The 20989-nt window shown below is 39.2% G+C and overlaps 1 protein-coding gene across 17 annotated transcripts in view; it reads right to left on the reverse strand.

The window, feature by feature from the left end:
• The window catches only part of LMO7 (LIM domain 7), a 223679-nt gene that overhangs the window by 102566 nt on the left and 100124 nt on the right, over positions 1-20989 (reverse strand). For 13 of the 17 annotated variants that reach the window (XM_033177537.1, XM_033177536.1, XM_033177532.1 and 10 more), the window contains exon 4: positions 875-981. In XM_033177537.1, coding sequence (XP_033033428.1) covers positions 875-981 — 107 coding nt within the window. Of the gene's footprint in view, positions 1-874; positions 982-1081; positions 1489-20989 lie in introns of those variants that run through there. The other 4 variants (XM_033177538.1, XM_033177533.1, XM_033177535.1 and 1 more) reach the window with 3 other exon arrangements.

Raw genomic sequence — 20989 nt, forward strand, 5'->3', positions numbered from 1 at the left:
AATTTTTCCATTTTCATTATTTCTATAGATAGAATAAGGTGTTTATTTTCTCCCTTGCAAAAAAAAAATGTTAATTAGGTTTAAAAGGCAGGATGACAAAGAGATAGTTACTATAAAATTAAATGACTTTCCTGTCAGCTTTATCTGGTAACACAGTTTATTATTGATTGCCTGGAAGCAAATTAGATTTACAGGAAATATAAATAAATATCATAAGAGCTTAAAACCAGATTTCCTAAAACTGTATACTCCCACACAAACAACATTTTCCACCTAAAATCTAACAAGATACTGGCATACATGTTCTCACTCCCACTTTCACTTTCCCATCCACACTATTAAAATCGTGGAAAACAGCTCATTTTTAAAAGTCAGCCACAACTGGCAGGGTCCTTGGCATTACATGTTGGTCCCAGGCACTGCTGCCTTCACAATATTAAGAGATTCTTTTTTACCACTGTCCTATCTAATTTTTATGCTAATAATTATGTCTTAATTCAAAATACATAAAAAAATTTAAAGATTGTTGTTACTCTGCAAGTTATAATATAATCCCTAAATTCACTTTATAAGTAGAATGAGTATCCTCAACATTAGCAACCAAACACTACCATGTTGGACACGTATTAAAACATTAACACAACCATTTTGGTCAGTATAGAGATTTATAGTAAGACCATGGTATGAGTTAGAAACAATTTCACATTCACAGTCCCTAAGCCATTTTTAAAACAGTCTCTTTTAGAATGAGAACAGAGGAAAACAGAGAGAGGAAGAATTTTTCTGTAATCATGAACTCTCAGCAATTCTTTTCACTTAAGCTATAAGCCCTAAGTTGAAATATATATATATCTAACAAACTGTTGAAACTTACTTGACAGTGACTCGATTTGATAAATCCTGTAGATCTCCAGGATGGAAAAGCTGGGCTTCTTTCAATCCAATCTGTTCACAAGCTTTCAAGAAAACGTTTATATTATCCTGTGAAAAGAAGTGGAAAGTGATTGCTTAGCTGAGCTCTCTCTCAGACAAAGGTTACAAATTTTTATGCTATAACTTCGAAGCTTCAAAGTCCAATTACAGTCGGCAAAAGAGGCGGTAGCAAGACCCATGCATATGTATATTTGAAAAAAAGATACATAGGGCTTGTACAGCCTTTCAGTCCTCCAGAGCATACACGGTTGTGCTGTCTTATGCCCGGGCATACACTGTTTCTGTGATCTTTGAGACTGGCACGTTAAACATTACCTGTTACAGGACAAGTGCCTAGCCACTGAGCAGTAATCTACACTTTGATGTCAGCTCTGCTCTGCAAACAAACGCCCTCTTCCCAGCTTTGCACGGCAAGCCTCACCTCTTCTCTTTAAAAATAACTCCAGCTACTGACATTCACCCACCCAGAAACTGTTGGCAGGGAAGAAATAAGAGGAGGAACATTCTGTTTCTATGATTACAAATTACAGAACGACTGTGGAATACCACACCTGGAATCTGGGTTTGGTTGTTGAGCTGGCTCTTGACAGGCAGGGAAACCATACTGTAGGACTGAGGAGAAACCTAGCGTTCATTGGCTAAATTGCATAGTTTGTGTGGCACATTACTCACTCCCTGCACCTGCCTCAAGGGCTGCCTCCAAAAAAAAATTAAAGCCTATCCCCTCCCTCCAAGGTTGCCCTCGTATCTAATTTCAAAACCCAAATCCTCCATTCACAAACCAGTGCTTTTCGCTAATGTAAACTGCTGCACAAACACGGATTACAATATATGCTATTTTAAAGTCAGCTACCTTTCAGAAACATACATTTGGTTACCAGAATTAACTTAGGCTTCATCTCTACTACTCTTAAAAAAAAAAAAAAAGAAAAGAAACCACTTTATGGGGTTGAGCTTGTGACGATCCCAGGCGGGCTCCATATTCACTTTGTTATGGTTCTCAGGAAAAGGGATGGCCTCCCAGCATGCCTGGACACATCTGTCCACTGAGGCAGCTGGCAATGCTACCTCTGTGGTGTGAGCCTCCTTGAAACCTCGTCTCCCTCCCTAAGAGGTGACTATCACAGACCAGAAGATAGTCTGCCACTTGGAGAAAGGCAATTACTGTTTTCCTAAGATAAAGTGGCTAAATTCTACAGTTTGGGTTCTTGGAGAGTAAGGGGATTTCGGGAAAGCACAAGGAAAGGATTGGCAAGAGAAAAGCAACACTCATTACTAGGGAAAAAGACATTCTAAAAAGCCACTATTTGTACAGGCAGGAGGCCATTCCAATCTACTGCAGAAGGCAGTGAGAACTACCTAGCTGAAAGATGAAATCCATGAATCATTTTAAATAAGATGAAGTCAGAGAGTAAAGAAACTTGCAAGTCAAAAGTTGAACAGCTCAATGAAAGGTGTTTATTTTGTTTTTTTGTTTGACTTACTATGGAAAAACGAGACATAAGTTATTGGCAAAATTCCAAGAGGAGCAAAAAGTGGTAATTTTGTTAGGCCCACAGTTTCTAAAAAGTACACTACCTGTAATTATCAAAAGACACAAATAGTTTTAAAACTGACGCTCTGAGAAGCAGGCAAGAAAAGATGGTTGGATGTACCAATACCCCAAGTTCTATAATGATATGGTTTGGCTCTGTGTCCCCACCCAAATCTCATCTCAAATTGTAATCCTCACATGTCAATGAAGGGACCTGTAATCCCCGCATGCCAAGGGAGGGAGGTGATTGGATCATGGGGGCAGTTTCCCCCATGCTGTTCTCGAGATAGTGAGTTCTCAGGAGATCTGGTGGTTTCATAAGGGGCTCTTCTCCCTTCACTCTCTCTCTCTCTCTCACCTGCCACCATGTAAGATGTGTCTGCCTCCCCTTCCGCCATGACTATAAGCTTCCCGAGGCCTTTCCAGTCAGCCATGCAGATTTGTGAGTCAATTAAATCTCTTTGCTTTGTAAATTACCCAGTCTCAGGCAGTTCTTTATAGCGGTGTGAAAATGAACTAATACACACAGGATGCAAGTCTCATATCAATAAAGGAAAAACAAACCATTAGAAGTCTTCATACCAGTTCAACCAATTTGGTTCTGAATGTTTAAAGTATTACATAAAACATTAAAATAAGGTTCTGAACATTTAAAGTATTATATACAATATTAAAATAAGGTTAAACTAAAAGTAAACTTAGTCAAATGAGAGCCAAAACAATTCTTCACATATTTTATACAAACATAGTAGCATTCATCTGGTTGACAAATAGGTACAGGTTGATAAGGATAGATAAATAAAGCCAAATTCTCCTCAAAAACCATCAAAGTAGAGAGAAAGCACTTGATATCCAAAGGGACTCTACTTAATTGAAGACAAAGTTCAAGAGAAGATACAAATTAATATGGTTAAATTCTAGTCTTAAATAAAGCCTTCATTTTAACTAAAAAAAGCAGAATATATTTTAAATCGTTCAATGATGCTCAAGTTTAACACAGAACAGCTTTGTAAACAAAGTCACACATGGCCTATGCAGCAGGACCAGGTTGTACTAAGATCGGTAATGTAGTCTCAGTCATTCCTACTGGACTTGAGCTCACTGGTAATTTATTCCTTGCAATTTCAAAGGATCCAGGCAAAGAGTTCCCTAAGGGTATATATAAAATCATAAAATAAAATTTTCCTGTCAGTTAAAACTTCAAGAAGCCACACCCAGCTCAACACATTAAAAGGGAAGTATTTACTTCTCGTTTAATGAAATCATTTTCACTTGAAATTAGCAAAAATAAAAGGGAAAATAAAGGACAAATTAAAACAAATCTTATCTAATTGGACCAGTAGCCAGAACTCCAAGTTAGCTTTGTCCCTAAACAACTGTGTGGCTTTGGAAAGAGAGTTAACATTTCTGGCCCCATTTTCCTCACCCCTGAAATGAGCAGTTTGTGAATCTGTAACCCATTATCAAGGGCAATCATTTTTCTCTGCAAGAGAATGGAAGCCCAACCCTCCCTGGCCCAGCCCACCACACAAATATTTCATTATCCAACTTCCATAAAATACTTCATGTCAAAATCCTGCTCTAAACATCTGTAAACCCTGTACTTTCAGAACCAAAAGTGGCTTCTCAAAGACCAACACACACACACACACACACACACACACACACAAGAAAACAGTGAACCCTAAATGTATCTAATAGCTCCTTTTAGCTTTAAATTTTTCTATGACTGTGAATAAAGCCATGATTACAGTCATCCCAAGGCTTTGTATTTTTCTATGACTGTGAATAAAGGCAAACACTACAAATGAATGGTTCTAAAACTGGCCCTCTGAAAGGCAAGCAAGAACAGATACATGGCTTTAAGATTTTCATATTGTCTCCAATCTCCCTTACACCTCTTATCCTTGAATCAATTATAAAGCAGTCACAATAGGTGTGGGGTGGAGTGGGCTAGGGTAACTTAGAGAGCTTTATGATCAGGAACAGCAGTACTTACCACTAAGATAGGATGGGGAAGCCACAAAGATCTACCAAGATAATCAAGGTTTGTATTTGTTCACTGTAGTACCCTACTAGTTATCTATTGGTGCATAATACATTATCCCCAAATTTAGCAGCTTAAGGGAATAGGTGTTTATGATTTCACATGGTTTCTGAAGGTAATTCAGGAGTGGTCTTAGCTGAATAGTTCCGAATTGGAAGACTTCTCATTAGGTTGTAATTGAGATGCCAGCCATGACTACAGTCATCCCAAGGCTTTCCTGGAGCTTGGAGGAGGTGTTTCCAAGGCAGCTCACTCATGTGACTGACAAATCAGGGCTGGTTGTTAATAGGAAGCCTCAGTTCTTTATCAAATGGACATCTCCAAAGGGCTGCTTGATAGAGCCAGTAATCCAAGAGAGCAAGATGGAAGCTGCAATGTCTTACGATGTAGCTTTTGAAGTCACATTCCATCATTTCCTCAACATCCTGTTGGTTACACAGGTCAGGCCTATTCCATGTAGGTACACAAGAACATAAACACCAGGAGGTGAGATTCATGTGGGGCTTTCTGGGGGACTGTCTACTACACTTCACTCTCTGGACCCACTTCAGTGAATCACATCTCAACCATGTGCAAAATACACTAAGGCCCAAAAATGTTCATCCCTTTACAGGGCGAACTCAAAGTCCAAAATCTCATCATCTACGTCAGATCCAGAAGTGTCTGAGGCTCTTCAGGTGTAATTCCTTAAGTATGGCCCTTGAGTAAAGTTCCTCTCAACTTCAATGCCAGTGAACTAAGACAAGTTACCTGCTCCCACACTCCTAACATGCAATAGAGTGACAGGTGTAAGATAATCACCATAGACACTCCAGGTCAGACAGTAGAGAAATGAAAGGCACACAGGAGTCACTGGTCCACAGAAATTCTGAAATCCTTCAAGATACAGGTTGGCAGTTCCTTCATGAAGTCTCAAGGCCAGGTTATACTTTATGGTTTTTGGCCACACCCTCTGGATTCTTGGTGCCACCCTAAAAGTTATCTTCGCTTTTCACCGAAAAGTAGCCTCTCTTTGTGGCTATGTGAGTTTTTCAATCTACTTCTTTACCCGACCCATAGCAATTGAGGGAATTAAGGGTCTCTTCATTTCATAATTCTCTATTCCTTTCAGTCTCAGCTGGCAGTGTTTCTGCAAATGCAATTCTCTCAAAGATGCTACAGATCTTCTGTGAATCTTACTGGGGCTCATTCCATTAGACAAAAGTTGCACCCATGAATCTCTTCAAGAGTAGCCCTTCTCTACCTTGGTCTCCTGCTGAGATGACTGGAGGACAATATCCTTAAGGTTCTTAGAAGCCCTATTGCTTGACTGGACAGATCTGCAAGGTACCATTTTGAATCTAAGAACGTAAAGAATTTTACAACCACATCCTCAACTCCTTTTTAGGCCTTATTTTCCTGCAAATGCTCTGAATTTAATCTATGCCTGAAAACCACTTCTCAATCCTAGCATCATTTACTTACTAAAGAGACTGACAATTTTCAAAAGCAGCAATTCCTATTTCTCTCATGTTTGTCACTCTGTCCTTCACTTTCTCCTCTCACATTTTACTATAATCCACAAGAAGAATTGAGGCATCACTTCAATACTCTGTAGGTCACCTCACTAGAAGAATGGAATCTCCCCAGTAGATCACTTAGTTAATTGGGTACAATTCCTAGGTACAAGGAAGAGAATATCACAAAGTGAGAATCATTGGGATCATTTTGGAAGCTGACTACCACAAGACTTTTAATAATAAAGAATACAGACCAGTCAAAAATTTAGAATAGAAAAATAAACGTTTAGAAATGTTGAGTTTCAGATGCCCAGCTAGTAGTAAGTTAGGTTTGCAGCCCATGAGAAATATTTGATTTTAAAATACGGTTTGGGAGTCTAGCACACATTGATAGTAGTTGAAATTAGGGATATCACTGTGCCCTCATTGCCCTGAAAGCAAAGAGAAAGAAGGATTCACAATCAACCACCAGCATTTAAAGGACAGTTAAAGAGGAGTCAAGAGAGAAAAATAACTGGCATCCAGATAAATCAGAAGAAAAGCAGAAGAGAATAGCATTATGGAAAACAAGGGAAGAGAATAGCATTATGGAAAACAAGGGAGAGAAAAGAACAAGAGAGAATCCTCTCAGGAATAGAGAGGCAGATGATGCCATAAGAAAAACTACCCAAAGAATTTGAAAATCAAATAAAGTGGATATTTCGTGAGCAAAAACTCCAGAAGACTCATGAGTAAATAATAAGCGACAGCGAAGATCAGCTGCTGGCAACAGGGTGAGGGACCACCCAGAATCTGAAAGACCTCCTTGGTCTTTCACTCTGCGAGTCTGTCTCCTACTCAAGCCTCCTATCAGTCCTCCCAAAGCTACCACTCCCCTGACCCTCCAGTGTTAGAATGCCTCATCCCTTGAGGGAAAAGGTGGGGAGAGAAGCAGCACTCATTCTTATTCTCTTGACCCCAAATGTAGGGTTACATTCCATCTCCACCCAATATTTTGAGTTTGAAACAAACACAATTATACACTTCAATGGAATCTTAATTCTTCTCTATTTCCATTATAAATTCTGAAAAGAGTGTTATGAGAATAGCATAAGGCCAATATGAATATTCAGACACTGGTGCAAAGGGTAAGACAGGTCTTTGTTAACACCTCACCTTTCAGAGCCTTTCAACCCATTTTCCTTCCAAAAGCATTTATCCAGTAACATATTTTCATGTCATTATAGCACATGTTCTTGCTCTTTTATCAGTAATGTAAGTGCTTGGGAAGAAATGTCAGGACCCAAAGTTGAATTCATCATTCCTATTTAAGCAAGCTCTTATCAGTCAATATAAGGGCTCTCTCATTTTATTTTGTTATTTTAATTATTTTCCTCCTCATCCCACATTCCCACTCAATTATTTTCCTCCTCATCCCACGTTCCCACCCACTCCCATTTCCCTCTATTAAAAAGATGCCTTCCCTCAAGTATATATCCTATATATATCCTAAATAATTAAAAAGATTCCCAAATAAGTATATTACATGTACATGCGTGTACATGTACATATCAAAAGGTACAAACAGTTCTGGTGTCTGCTAAGAGGTAAATGGATAAACATGTTGTGGTCTATCCATACAATGGAATAGTATTCAGCCATAAAAAGGAATGAAGTGCTGATATGTGCTACAAAACATTATGGTAAGTGAAAGAAGTCAGTAAACAAAAGTCACATATTCCATTTGCATAAAATATCCAGAATGGATAAATTCAGAGACAAAATGTAGGTTGGTGGTTGCCAGAAGCTGAAAGGAGGAGGAAATGGGGAGAAATCACTTAATGTTAAGAGGTTTTACTTTGAAATACTAGAAATGTTTAATGGTTGCACAACATTGTGAATGTAATAGATGCTACTAAATTGTGTACTTTGAAACAGTTTTTCACGGTTTTAATACTTTATGTTATGTGAATTTCACCTCAAATTATTTTTTAATTTTTTAATGTCAGTGGTTTTTGGTTACACAGGTGAACTATATAGTGCTGAAATCTGGGATTTTAGTGTATCTGTCTCAAATTATTTTTTAAAGATGACTTCTCTAATGTGTTTAAAAATGTAAATGTCTAGTTGTATTAGTTCATTCTCATGCTGCTATAAAGAACTACCCAAGACTAGGTAATTTATAAGAAAAGAGGTTTAATTGACTCACAGTTCCACAGAACTGGAGAGGCCTCAGGAAACTTACAATCATGGTGGAAAGGGAAGCAAACACCTCCTTCTTCACATGGCAGAAGGAAGGAGAAGTGCTGAGCGAACAGGGAAGAGCCCCTTATAAAACCATCAGATCTTGTGAGAACTCACTCACTAGCACAAGAATAGCATGGGGGAAACCCCCCCATGATTCAATTACCTCCCACCAGGGCCTTCCCATGACACCTAGGGATTATGGGAACTACAATTCAAGATGAGATTTGGGTGAGGACACAGCCAAATCATACCACTAGTCTAGGCAAAGAATTTATGATTGAGACCTCAAAAGCACAGGCAACAAAAACAAGAATAGACAACTGGTACTTAAACTAAAAGGCTTCTGCACAGCAAAAGAAATAATCAACAAAGTGAAAATGTCACCTGTGGAATGGGAGAAAATATTTGCAAATTATATACATCCAAGAGCAGATTGAAATCCAGAATTTATAAGAGACAACAAAAATCCAACTAAACCCATTAAAAAGTGAGCCAAGGATATGAATAAACCTTTTTCAATGGAAGACAAATGGCTAACAAAAACATGAAAAAGTGTTCAACATTATCAATCAGAGAAATGCAAATTAAAATCACTATATCATTTTACACCAATCAGAATGACTATTATTAAAAAGACAGAAAATGACAGATGTTGGAGAAAATGCAGAGAAATGGGAATGCTTATACACTGCTGGTGGGAATGTAAATTAGGCAGTCTCTATGGAAAACAGTGTGGAGATCTGTCAAAGAACTAAAAAATAGAACTACCATATGATCCAGCAATCCCACTACTTGACATCTACCCAGAGAAAAAGAAATCATTATATCAAAGAGATGCCTGCACTTGTATGTTTTCTGCAGCACTATTCACAATAGCAAAGATATAGAATCAACCTAAGTGTCCATCAATGGAGGACTGGATAAATAAAATGTGGTATACATCCACAATGGAATACTATTCAGCCATTAAAAAATGAAATCATGTCTTTTACACCAACACGAATGGAACTGGAGGCCATTATCTTAAGCGAAACAACTCAGATGCAGAAAGACAAATATTACATGTTCTCATAAGTGGGAGCCAAATAATGTATACACATGGAAGTAGACTGTGAATGATGGAAAATGGGGACTCAGAGCATTGTGGTGATGGGAAGGGAGTAGATGATGGGAGGTTGCTTGGTGGATACAATGTGCAATGTTCCAGGGATGAATGCACTGAAGGCCCTTACTTCACCACAATACAATATATCAAGGTAGCAAATTTGCACTTGTGCCCCCATGAATATAATTTTTTTTAAATGTTCTTTGGCCAGGCGCAGTGGCTCGTGTCTTTAATCCCCTCGGACTTTGGAAGTCCGAGGCGGGCAGATCACCTGAAGTCAGGAGTTTGAGACCAGCCTGACTAACATGGTGAAACCCTGTCTCTACTAAAACTACAAAAATTAGCCGGGCATAGTGGCAGGTGCCTGTAATCCCAGCTACTCAGGAGGCTGAGGCAGGAGAATCGCTTGAACTTGGGAGGCAGAGGTTGCAATGAGCCAAGATCACGCCATTGCACTCCAGCCTGGGTGACAGAGGGAGACTCTTGTGCAGTCTCTATGGAAAACAGTGTGGAGATCTGTCCACACTGTTTTTATCTGTCAAAAAATAAAATAAAATGAAATAAAATAAAATGTTCTTTAACAAGTGCTGTTGCATATATATATATATACACACACATATACATAGAGAGAGAGAGAGCGCGTCTAATTTACATAAATGCCATTATGCACCAGATTTCTCTTATACATTGAATCATTTCATTATGTAAAATGTAAATCCTCATGAAAATGTACTATACCACCCTAGGCTCTTACCCTTCCCAAAGTCACTTTCATTTTTACTTGATCAAAAAATATATATTTGATAAAATGTCAAGCATGACAACCTCCAACACATACAGGGAATACTCTGCATCAGGGAATCTTAATGTAACAATACAGAAATGTCTACTCATTAATCCCAGCACTTTGGGAGGCCGAGACGGGCGGATCATGAGGTCAGGAGTTTGAGACCATCCTGGCTAACACGGTGAAACCTCGTCTCTACTAAAAAATACAAAAACTAGCCGGGCGAGGTGGCGGGCGCCTGTAGTCCCAGCTACTTGGGAGGCTGAGGCAGGAGAATGGCGTAAATCCGGGAGGCGGAGCTTGCAGTGAGCTGAGATCCAGCCACTGCACTCCAGCCCGGGCGACAGAGCGAGACTCCGCCTCAAAAAAAAAAAAAAAAAAGAAAGAAACGTCTACTCATAAGATCAAGCCAGTTAGACCTACTTCTGCAAAAACTTCCTGAGTGCACAGGGTTAAGAGCTATCATCATAAGTAAAAGTGAAAAGACACTTTTATAAACAGTGTAAAAATAGAGACAAGGTTAATAAAATGATTTATTACAAAAGTCCTAAATAAGATCCAAATCCTAACTAATTCTGAAAATGAGTGAATTAGTTCTCAGCGCTATGACCTAAAGGCCTTACGAAGCTTAAACCAAGGCTCCCAGAATGACACCACCCGGAAGTGTTCCCTGTCACTTAACCAAGTACTCTTGTCATGATTACTTTGGTCTGGTATTCCCAGAAAGGGTTCTTGCCTACTTTAAACAAGTTTTCAATTAAAAAAAAGAGCTGGCTGGGCACAGTAGCTTATGCCTGTAATCCCTGCACTTCAGGAGGCTGAGGCGGGCAGCTCACAAGGTCAGGAGATCAAGACCATCCTGGCTAACACGGTGAAACCCGTCTCTACTAAAAATACAAAAAATTAGCCGGGCGTGGCGGCAGATGCCTGTAGTTCCAGCTACTCAGGAGGCTGAGGCAGGAGAATGATGTGAACCCGGGAGGCGGAGCTTGCAGTGGGCCAAGGTTGCGCCACTGCACTCCAGCCTGGGTGACAGAGAGAGACTCCATCTCAAAAAAAAAAAAAAAAAAAAAAGCTGAGTACATAGTACATAACGATGCTGATCAATTTACCCTTAAGCCAAGATACTTGGTGACCTCAACTCCTTTCCTGTTTATAATCTGGCAAAGTCCCTGCCTCCTCTAACCCTGAAATTGACAATGCCAAAAATGTTAGCAAGTATGTGCCAGCAATCAAGAGATAACTATTACTGAAGCAGAGAAATTCAGCTAAGTTCATATCTTAGCATTATGATTTATAGACATGGGACCCCAGTCAAAGTTATGAGAGGGAGTCACACAGCCATCCCTCAGATGCAGCTGATGCACGGTCAAAATGGAGGACCACTGACCCAGTCACTTGCTACACAAAGCGTGGCCACAGACCATCAGCATCAGGGTCACCTGGGAGCCTGCTAAAAAATTCAGAATCTCTAGCTACACCCCAGACCTACTGAACCACACTCTGCATTTTAAGAAAATCCCTGGTCAGTGGTGGTTCACGCCTCTAATCCCAGCACTTTGGGAGGCCAAGGCAGGTCTCAATTCCTTGAGACCAGGAATTAGAGACCAGCCTGGGCAACACAGTCAGACCCTGTCTCTCTAAAAAAAATAAAATTATTATCCAAGTGTGGTGGCACGCACCTGTAGTCTTAGCTACTTGGGAGGCTGAAATGGGAGTATAGCTTGAGCTCAGGAGTTTGAGGCTGCAGTGAGCCATTATCGCACCACTGTATTCCAGCCTGGGCAATAAAGCAAGACTGTCTCCAAAAAGAAAGAAAAAAAGGATCCCCCAGGTGAATTGAGTTTTTGTGGACAAAAGTTTTTTGGCAATTAAAGTGAGGAAAATGTTTCATCAAATATAACTGAAGACAGTGTTTCTATTTAGTATGCACAGAAGTCACCCAGAGATTATGGAGTTTACTATTAGATCACCAAAAGTACTTGAATCTTATTCTTATGCTATATTGTGACCAGTTGTTTTAAAGCAATTTCTAAGTAGCAGGGTGACTAAAATATATCCAAATTTGCATTTTAATTATACCGTTTCTATCAAGAAAGCAGTTGTGTGTGCTTTGATGTGCTAGCACTGGTGGTTTTTTTTAAAATCTATTATTTTGGATAATCATCGCTTTTTATGGTATAGCTAATAATGGCATAGCTAATAATAAATGTATTTTGCCAAGTAACACCTACATTTCATGACTATAATATATAGGCAAACACTCAGAGATCCAATTTCAATAGTTATTTGTGAAGAAAATAAGCAGTCAGTCTCAGCCATTTTTTAAAATTTTTCCTTGGGGAACAAATTTCTCTCCAAAAAAAAAAAGGTGGGGGTGAGGGCTCAGCCATTTGCTGATAACGAAGGAACTAAGGACAAGGAGAGCCGTAAAGTTTAGTAACATGTGAAAGTAAAAATAGGAACCAACTAGGGGAGCTTAAAGGAATTGCCAAGAGACACTGTGGGCCCAGGGGATTATGTAGGATAACAATGCCAGCACCATTTGGCAGAGCTGGAGCAACAGCCAAACCAACGAGGCAGAGCTGAGCTGGCAAGTTAGGGCAGCACCAGGTCAGGGAGGGCTGAGCACTCTGGTAAAGGCTAGTTGAAATGCTTCAGCCACTTGGGTTACAATTAACTACATAAAGCAACAACAGGCTGTGGCAAACTGCAGTATGAATTAAGTGACAGTCTTGCACATGATTCATCAAATTAAACTTTACATCAAAAATGAGATAATTCTAAAACTCACCTACTCTTTTCTCCCAAAGTGCTGAAATAGATGCTTAAGTTCCACTCTCAAGTTATCCATGTTCCAAAGCAAAACAAATAAGTAATTAAGAAAAAATGTCACTGTGACGCTAAAATGCATATTTTATGAAGCACTAACACGTATTTAACAACAAACACTACATGGCAAAACTGTAAAGCCAGCTAGAAATTGGGGCACCTTTAGTGCAACCTTTCCCAATGATCTTTAGCATCACTTATATAGATAATGAGTCTAGATCATCAGCTTTTGTTTAAGAATTTCCAGCCCCAGGGACTCACTGCTTTATGAGGCTGATTCACTTTTAATCCAGCACTTTGGGAGGCTTAGGCAGGAGTATTGCTTGAGCCCAGGAGTTCCAGACCAGCCTGGGCAATATAGTGAGACCTCATCTCTATAAAAACCTTAAAAAATTAGCAGGAGGCCAGTGACTGTAGTCCCAGCTACTCCAGAGTCTGAGATGGGAGGATCACTTGGAGCCCAGGAGGAGGAGGAGGTTGCAATGAGCCAAGATCGTGCCACTGCTCTCCAGCCTGGATGACAGAACCAGACCCTGTCTCCAAAAAAAAAAAAAAAGAAAAAGAAAAAAGAAAGTCTAAAGCCTCCCTCACTGTAACTGTAAACTCCCTCACTGATCCTAAATCTGCCTACCTAGTAATGCAAACTAAATCTCATCTTCCTCCCGTGGCAGCCCCTTGCCTACTTAGACAATTCTCTTGCCTCATACTCCAACCTCACATCTTCTCTTTAGATCCCCCTTGTTTCCTCAACATCCATTGTCCCTCGTGACATTTTCTAGTTATTCCCAACTGACCCTCTCCTTAATAGCTAATTTTCCTAAGCTAATATTTACTGAGTTCTTATGATATGCCAGGTAACATACTGAACCACTTTATGCTAATTATCTTATTCAAATTCTCACCAAAAAAACGCTGTGAAATCTTATTATCATTCCCACTTCACACATGAGGAAACTGAGGTGTAAGGGGTTATGTGACTTGCCCAAGGTCATACATTAGGTTGTGGAGCTGGGATTCAAATCCAGCAGTTAGATTACTGAATCTGTGCTCTTAACCACTGTATTAGTCTCCTATTATTGCCACAACAAATTGCCACCATTCAGTTGTTTAAACAACACAATTTTATTATTTTACAGTTCTGGAGGTCAGAAGTCCAAAATCAGTCTGACTGACTTAAAATCAAGGTGCCCTTGGGACTATGTTCCTTCTGCTACACCTTTTAGGAGAGAATCCAGTTCATCGCCTTTTCCAGGTTCCAGAAGCCACCTGCATTCCTTGGCTCATAACCCCTGTTCCTCCATCTTCAAAGTCAGCAGCCTCATGTAATCTGCCAAGTAACACCTACATTTTATGACTACAATATTTATTTTATGACTACAATATATAAGTAAATACTCAGAGATGCAACTCAAGGTGCCCACCCAGCTCTCCTAGTTGGTCCCTATACATGAGGCTCCCTCACCCAGCCATCTGTCTGGTCCTCTCTCTCCTCGTTCCCTCTTCCTCTTACAGGGATGCTTGGAATTACACAGAGCCCACCTGGATCATGCAGGCTATGCTCCTCATCTCAGGATCAACTGATTAGCAACCGCAATCCCATCTGCAACCCAATTCTTCCTTGCCTTGTAACATATTCACTATTTCCATGGATTACAACATGAACATCCTTGGGGGCCATTATTCCACCTACCACAACTGCCATGCCACCTTAAAGACATGTACCTGTCGGTTATGTCCACCTCCCTGGAATGAAGCATCTGTAACTCAAATACTGGACACCAGGTGTGGCTAAACATCACTCGAAGGCTCACTGATAATGCTCATCTCATGTGAGTAACAGCATAATTGTGAGAGTTTAGTGAGGAAAAAAAGATAAAATGTGATTGGCAGTTTCTAGCATACAGTGAGTGGATAGAATTCACCTAACTTCTCTTGTTACAGGCTATGGGTGCTTTTCATTGTAGCATCTGTATTAGGCCATCAGCTGAGATCATGTGTGGCAGCAATAGCCTGGTGACACCAACATCACTGTTCACAGGAAGATGACCTGTGAGCTTTAATGAACCATGGGCTAGTCAAATTTAGAAGAGAAGTAAGTTGGATATGGAGAAGAATCTGAATTGTAAACCCTGTGATGGTGTCAGTGAGGTGCCATGGATAAAGGCTTAAAATGAATGATTAAGTTTGGAGACAATATAAAACCAACTCACATGACTGATTTTTTTTCCAACTAAAATATCATTGAAATTTATCCCTCATAAATATTATTTTGGAGACTTAGGCCCATCCAGATCATTTTTTAGTCCAGATTTTCATATCTAGGACACTAGCTACACTTTTTTGCTTCAACATGTACAAACTGGACTAAGTATGTTTGCAAGGTTTTCACCCCATCTTTTTTTTTTTAATGTAAACAGGGCAAGCACAAAGTCCTAAGGCCAACCACCAGAAACCTCACTTGAAGTTTACATGGATTTAAATATTTTGGCTTCTTGAAATTGAGCATGTTTACTCAACTATTTAAGATTTCACCTATAGAAAGTATTATCTGGTCCACTTTTTCTCATCTTGACAATACTGAGGCCATGATGACAGGTACCTTGCAGGAATAAAAAAAAAAAGCTTAAAGGGAGAAAACTGGTAATAAAAATGAATAAAATATAAATAAATAAAATGAACATAATGTCAGAGAGATGACAAGAGATCAAGGAAGCCAGAAACTCCCGTCTACAGGACATCCCATATAATAGTCACTTTAGGGGAATGCAGGCCATTGTTGGCAGATCCATCAATACAAGCCAGATGCAAGAATTGCATCAAAAATCTCAGTATAAATACATGTTGGCTCAAATTTTAAAAACAAAATCTGTACAAGATGAACAAAACCCACCCATGGGCCATTCCACCACCTCTAGAGGGTCTCCCACACTCTCCCTGGGGACAGGTCCATTGATCTGTTTGCTTTAGAGCATTTTGTTTCTGGTGTACAAGGCTGGCTTCTAGTGATTACCCCATTTCTTAATAATCACAAACTATCCCTTTTACCATCTTTTCCATGATGCTTCCAGGGAACAACATTTAAAATCTACATCACTATTCTTATATATACATTTACCAATTTGTGATCTTCTGCAACTTGCTTCATCCTCCACAGATTCTCTCTTGATTTTCCCCTTCCCCCACCAACCTTCTGTCTTATATTTATTAACTCAATAAACTACTGGTGCAAAAGCCCCTCAATTCCTTCTCAATTCATTAGCAACTCCTACACACTCTTCCATCAAAACATGTGGAAAATTTGACCTCTTCTCAGTAACACATACAGAGACCCTTGTTGCCACCATTCCCTCCTGCCTGGACTACTGTCTTTGGTTCTCTGGAGAAAGAGGATCAACAGGATGTATATTGAAAGAGATTTATTATAAGGAATCACGGAAGCAGAGAAGTCCCAAAATCTGCAGTCAGCTGATGAGCTGATGGTATAGTTTACTCTCTAAGGCTGCAAGCCTCCTCTAAGAACCAGGAGAGCTAATGGAATGATATGAGTGTCTGTCTGAAAAGCAGCAGGCTCTACACTTAAAAACCAATGTTTCAGTTCAAATTCTAGCAGTCAGGTAGAAGAGTTCTCTATTGCTAGCAGGAGGGTTCGCCTTTTTTTCTAGTCTGGCCTTCCATGACTAGATGAGGCCCATTCACAGTAGGGACAGCAGTCGGCTTTACTCAGATTACTAATCTCATACAATGACAGCCCCACAAACACACCCGGAATAATGACTGAACAAATATATCTGGGCACCCTATGGTCCAGTCAAGTTGACACACACAATTAACCATTATAACCAACGAAATTGTTCAACTGGCTTTCCTTCATCTTCTTGATTTCTTTCAGTTTATTTTTCACATAGCAACCGCTAATTTTGTATTATTCTTAACAGTTTTCAGATAAAACTCACATACCATATAATTCACCCATTTTGTACAATTCAACGTTTTTAGTACATCAACACAAATATGTGCATCCTTCATCACAGGCAACCAATGACCTAACAACAGATTGTTCTCAAAAGCCCCCAATACTTTAAGTAAAATATAGCCTACCCAACAAAGCCCATGATGCTTTAACAGCCTCACTTGACTACTTCTCATTCTGTTTAGACCCTCAGGACTCTCCTTGCTGATTCCCTCTTTGTTCCTCTATCTGGAAACCTCCCACCCACCCCACCAGGGCCCAATCCAGGCTCCTGATCAAATGTCAACTCAGAAAGATGTCCATGAGCCCTTCTCTAAAATGTTTCTCATACAAACACTCAATCATTCTTTATTCACATTGTTTTTTCAATGTAACTATTGGTAACTGATAAGGTATTATATATTTTTTCACTGTAATTTTTGGCACCTGGAGCTGATACGCCATTTCATCACCTCTGGCACTTCTCCCGCACTCTCCACGGGAACCAGCACATGGATCTGTTACTTTAGAGCATAGTGCTTCTGGTCGACAAGGCTGTGCTCCCTGCAACCCCCTACTCCACGGCATGTCAGCCCCATGAGGGAGAAATGTTATGTCTCTTTCACAGCTGTGACTCTGCCTTGTTTATAGCTGTGTCCCAAGTTCCTGAAACAGTGTCTGACACATAGTAGGTGTTCAACAAGTATTTTTAGGATGAGAAGCAATCATGGGCCTAAAATAAATTGGGTGACCAGTGCCTTCATACCAGTTTTACACCTTGGATTCTATTTCCTGTCAACTTTATTTGCTCTTCCCTTTCCAATTTCTACATAACAAAAGGTACCTAGGGGAGACATTCCAAGTTTATCTGAACTGAACGAAACTGTCAAGTATGATATAATCCTACTTGAATACTGAAACAATTATTTTTACCTTTACAAGTTAATTACAGTGTTGCTTTAGCAATTCTAATTCATTAACATTAAAAAAAAAAAGTTGCCCTCAAGGCTGAAACTTGGCAAGTAAATGTTCATCTTAGATTTAAAAACAGGCAGGTTTTGGAACTCCAGGAAGTGTTTTTAAACTTGTGCCAACGTTATGACTAAGAGATTATGGCTAGAAATAAAATAGCAGTTTCTTCATATGCAGTGCACATCAAGAGAGTATTGGAAACAACTACAATGTTGACCCCAAATTGTTAAGTTTTCTTTCTGGGTGACACTGACCTTTAATTGGGAATGGAAGAGATGCAGGCAGACAAGGAGACTCAAGAAAATTTCCAAAGAATACATTATAAATAACTCTACCATAATGAACTTATTTATATGCCATTTACATGACGGTGTTAAGGCATTCAGATACTTACCATCAAGTATTTGTTATCTTGAAGACAGCAGTGCACAATCTTCAGCTTATTCATATTGGATAACCTCAAACTGTCAAACTACAGGTGGTGATCCATAGAAGTTCCAGTAAAATAGACATTACAAAAAATGACTAAAATTAATATACAATCTTGAAAAATGTCATTTTTTTTTTAGTGTGTTTTTGTGGAGTTTTTGTTCTTTTTTTAACTTTTAAGTTCAGGGGTACATGTGCAGGTATGTTATACAGGTAAATTCACGTCATGGGGGTTTGTTGTACAGATTATTTCATCATCCAGTACTAAGACTAGCACCCATTTGTTATTTTTCCTGATCCTCTCCCTCCTCCCACCCTGCACTCTCATGTAGGCCTCAGTGCCTGTTGTTCTCCTCTGTGTCCATGTGTTCTCATCATGTAGCTCCTACTTACACGTGAGAACATATGGTATTTGGTTTTCTTTTCTTGCATTCGTTTGCTAAGGATAATGGCCTCCAGCTCCACTCATGTCCCTGCAGAGGACATCATCTTATTCTTTTTTGTGACTGCATAATATTCTATGCTACATATGTACCATATTTTCTTTTTCCAGTCTACCATTGATGGTCATTTAGGTTGATTCCAAGTGTTTGCAACTGTGAATAGTGCAGCAATGAACATAAATGTGCATGTGTCTTTATGATAGAATGATTTGGGTATATACCCAGTAACGGGATTTCTGGGTCAAATGGTAGTTCTATTTTTAGTTCTTTGAGTAAACACCACACAGCTTCCCACAGTGGTTGAACTAATTTACACTCCCACCAACAGTTCATTTTTCTCCACAACCTCACCAGCACCTGTTATTTTTAGACTTTTTAGTAATAGCCATTCTGACTGTTGTGCAATGATATCTCATTGTGGTTTTGATTTGCATTTCTCTAATGATTAGTGGTGTTGAGCTTTTTTTCATATGCCTATTGGTTGCATATATGTCTTCTTTTGAAAAGCATCTGCTCGTGTCCTTTGCACACTTTTTAGTGAGGTTGTTTTTTCTTGTACATTTAAGTTCCTATGGATGCTGAATATTAGACCTTTGTCAGATACACAGTTTGCAAAAATTTTCTCCCATTCTGTAGGTTGTCTGTTTACTCTGTTAATAGTTCCTTTTGCTGTGCAGAAGTTCTTTAGGTTGATTACATCCCATTTGTCAATTTTTGCTTTTGTTGCGATTGCTTTTGGCGTCTTTGTCATGAAGTTTTTGCTTATGCCTATGTCCAGAATGTTATTGCCTAGGTTGTCTTTCATGGTTTTTATAGTTTGTGGTTTTACACTTAAGTCTTTAATCCATCTCGAGTCAATTTTTGTATATGGTACAAGGAAAAGTTTCACCTTCAATCTTCTGCGCATGGCTAGCCAGTTATACCAGCACTATTTATTGAATAGGGAGTCTTTTCCTCATTGTTTGTTTTTGTCAGCTTTGTCAAACATCAGATGGTTGTAGGTGTGCAACCTTATTTCTGAGCCCTCTATTCTGTTCCATTGGTCTATGTGTCTGTTTTTGTACCAGTAACATGCTGTTTTGGCTACTGTTGCCCTGTAGTATAGTTTGAAGTCAGGTAGTATGAGGCCTCCAGCTTTGTTCTTTTTGCTTAGAATTACCCTAGCTATTCGGGCTTTTTTGGTTTCATATTAAAAAATATTTTTCCAGTTCTGTGAAGAATGTCATTGGTAGTTTGACAGGAATAGCATTGAATCTATAATTTGCTTTGGGCAGTGTGGCTATATTAATGATTTTGATTCTAATTCATGAACATGAAATGTTTTTCCGCTTATTTGTGTCATCTCTGATTTCTGATTTCTCTAAGCAGTTTTGTAGTTCTCATTGTGCAGATCTTTCACTTCCCTGGTTAGCTGTATTCCTACGTATTTTATTCTTTTTGTGGCAACTGTGAATGGGACGGCATTCCTAACTTGGCTCCAGGCATGACTGTAGTTAAAGTATAGGAATGCTAAATTTTTGTACATTGATTTTGTATCTTGAAACTTAGCTGAAGTTGTTTAACAGCTTAAGGAGCTTTGGTGGCGAGACTATGCAGTCTTCTAGTTCTAGAATCAAGTCGTCTGCAAACAAGGATAGTTTGACTTCCTCTCTTTCTATTTGGATGTCACTTACTTCTCTTGACTGATTGCTCTGGCCAAGACTTCCAATACTATGTTGAGTAGGAGTAGTAAGAGAGGGCATCCTTGTCTTGTACCAATCTTCAAGGGCAATGCTTTCAGCTTTTGTCCATTCAGTATGTCATCTCTGGGTTTGTCACAAATGGCTCTTATTATTTTGAGATATATTCCTTCTCTACCTAGTTTATAGAGAGTTTTAACATGAAGGGAGGTGGAATTTTATCAAAAGACTTTTCCGCATCTATTGAGATAATCATGTGGGTTTTTGCCTTTAGTTCTGTTTATGTGATGAATTACATTTATTGATTTGCATATGTTGAACGAACCTTGCATCCCAGCAATAAAGCCTACTTGATCATGGTAGATAAGCTATCTGATGTGCTGCTGGTTTCAGTTTGCCAGTGTTTTGCTGAGGATTTTTGCATCGATGTTCATCAAGGACACTGGCCAGAAGTTTCCTTTTGAAAACATCATTTCCAATGTGTAAACTGACCTTATTCTTAGTAAATGGCTAAGTTTCATGCTATAAATTCTTACACAAGTAGAATAATACAT

This window comes from Trachypithecus francoisi, unplaced genomic scaffold (genome assembly GCF_009764315.1).
Source record: "Trachypithecus francoisi isolate TF-2019V2 unplaced genomic scaffold, Tfra_2.0 Lachesis_group18, whole genome shotgun sequence".
In the NCBI taxonomy this organism is placed as follows: domain Eukaryota; kingdom Metazoa; phylum Chordata; class Mammalia; order Primates; family Cercopithecidae; genus Trachypithecus; species Trachypithecus francoisi.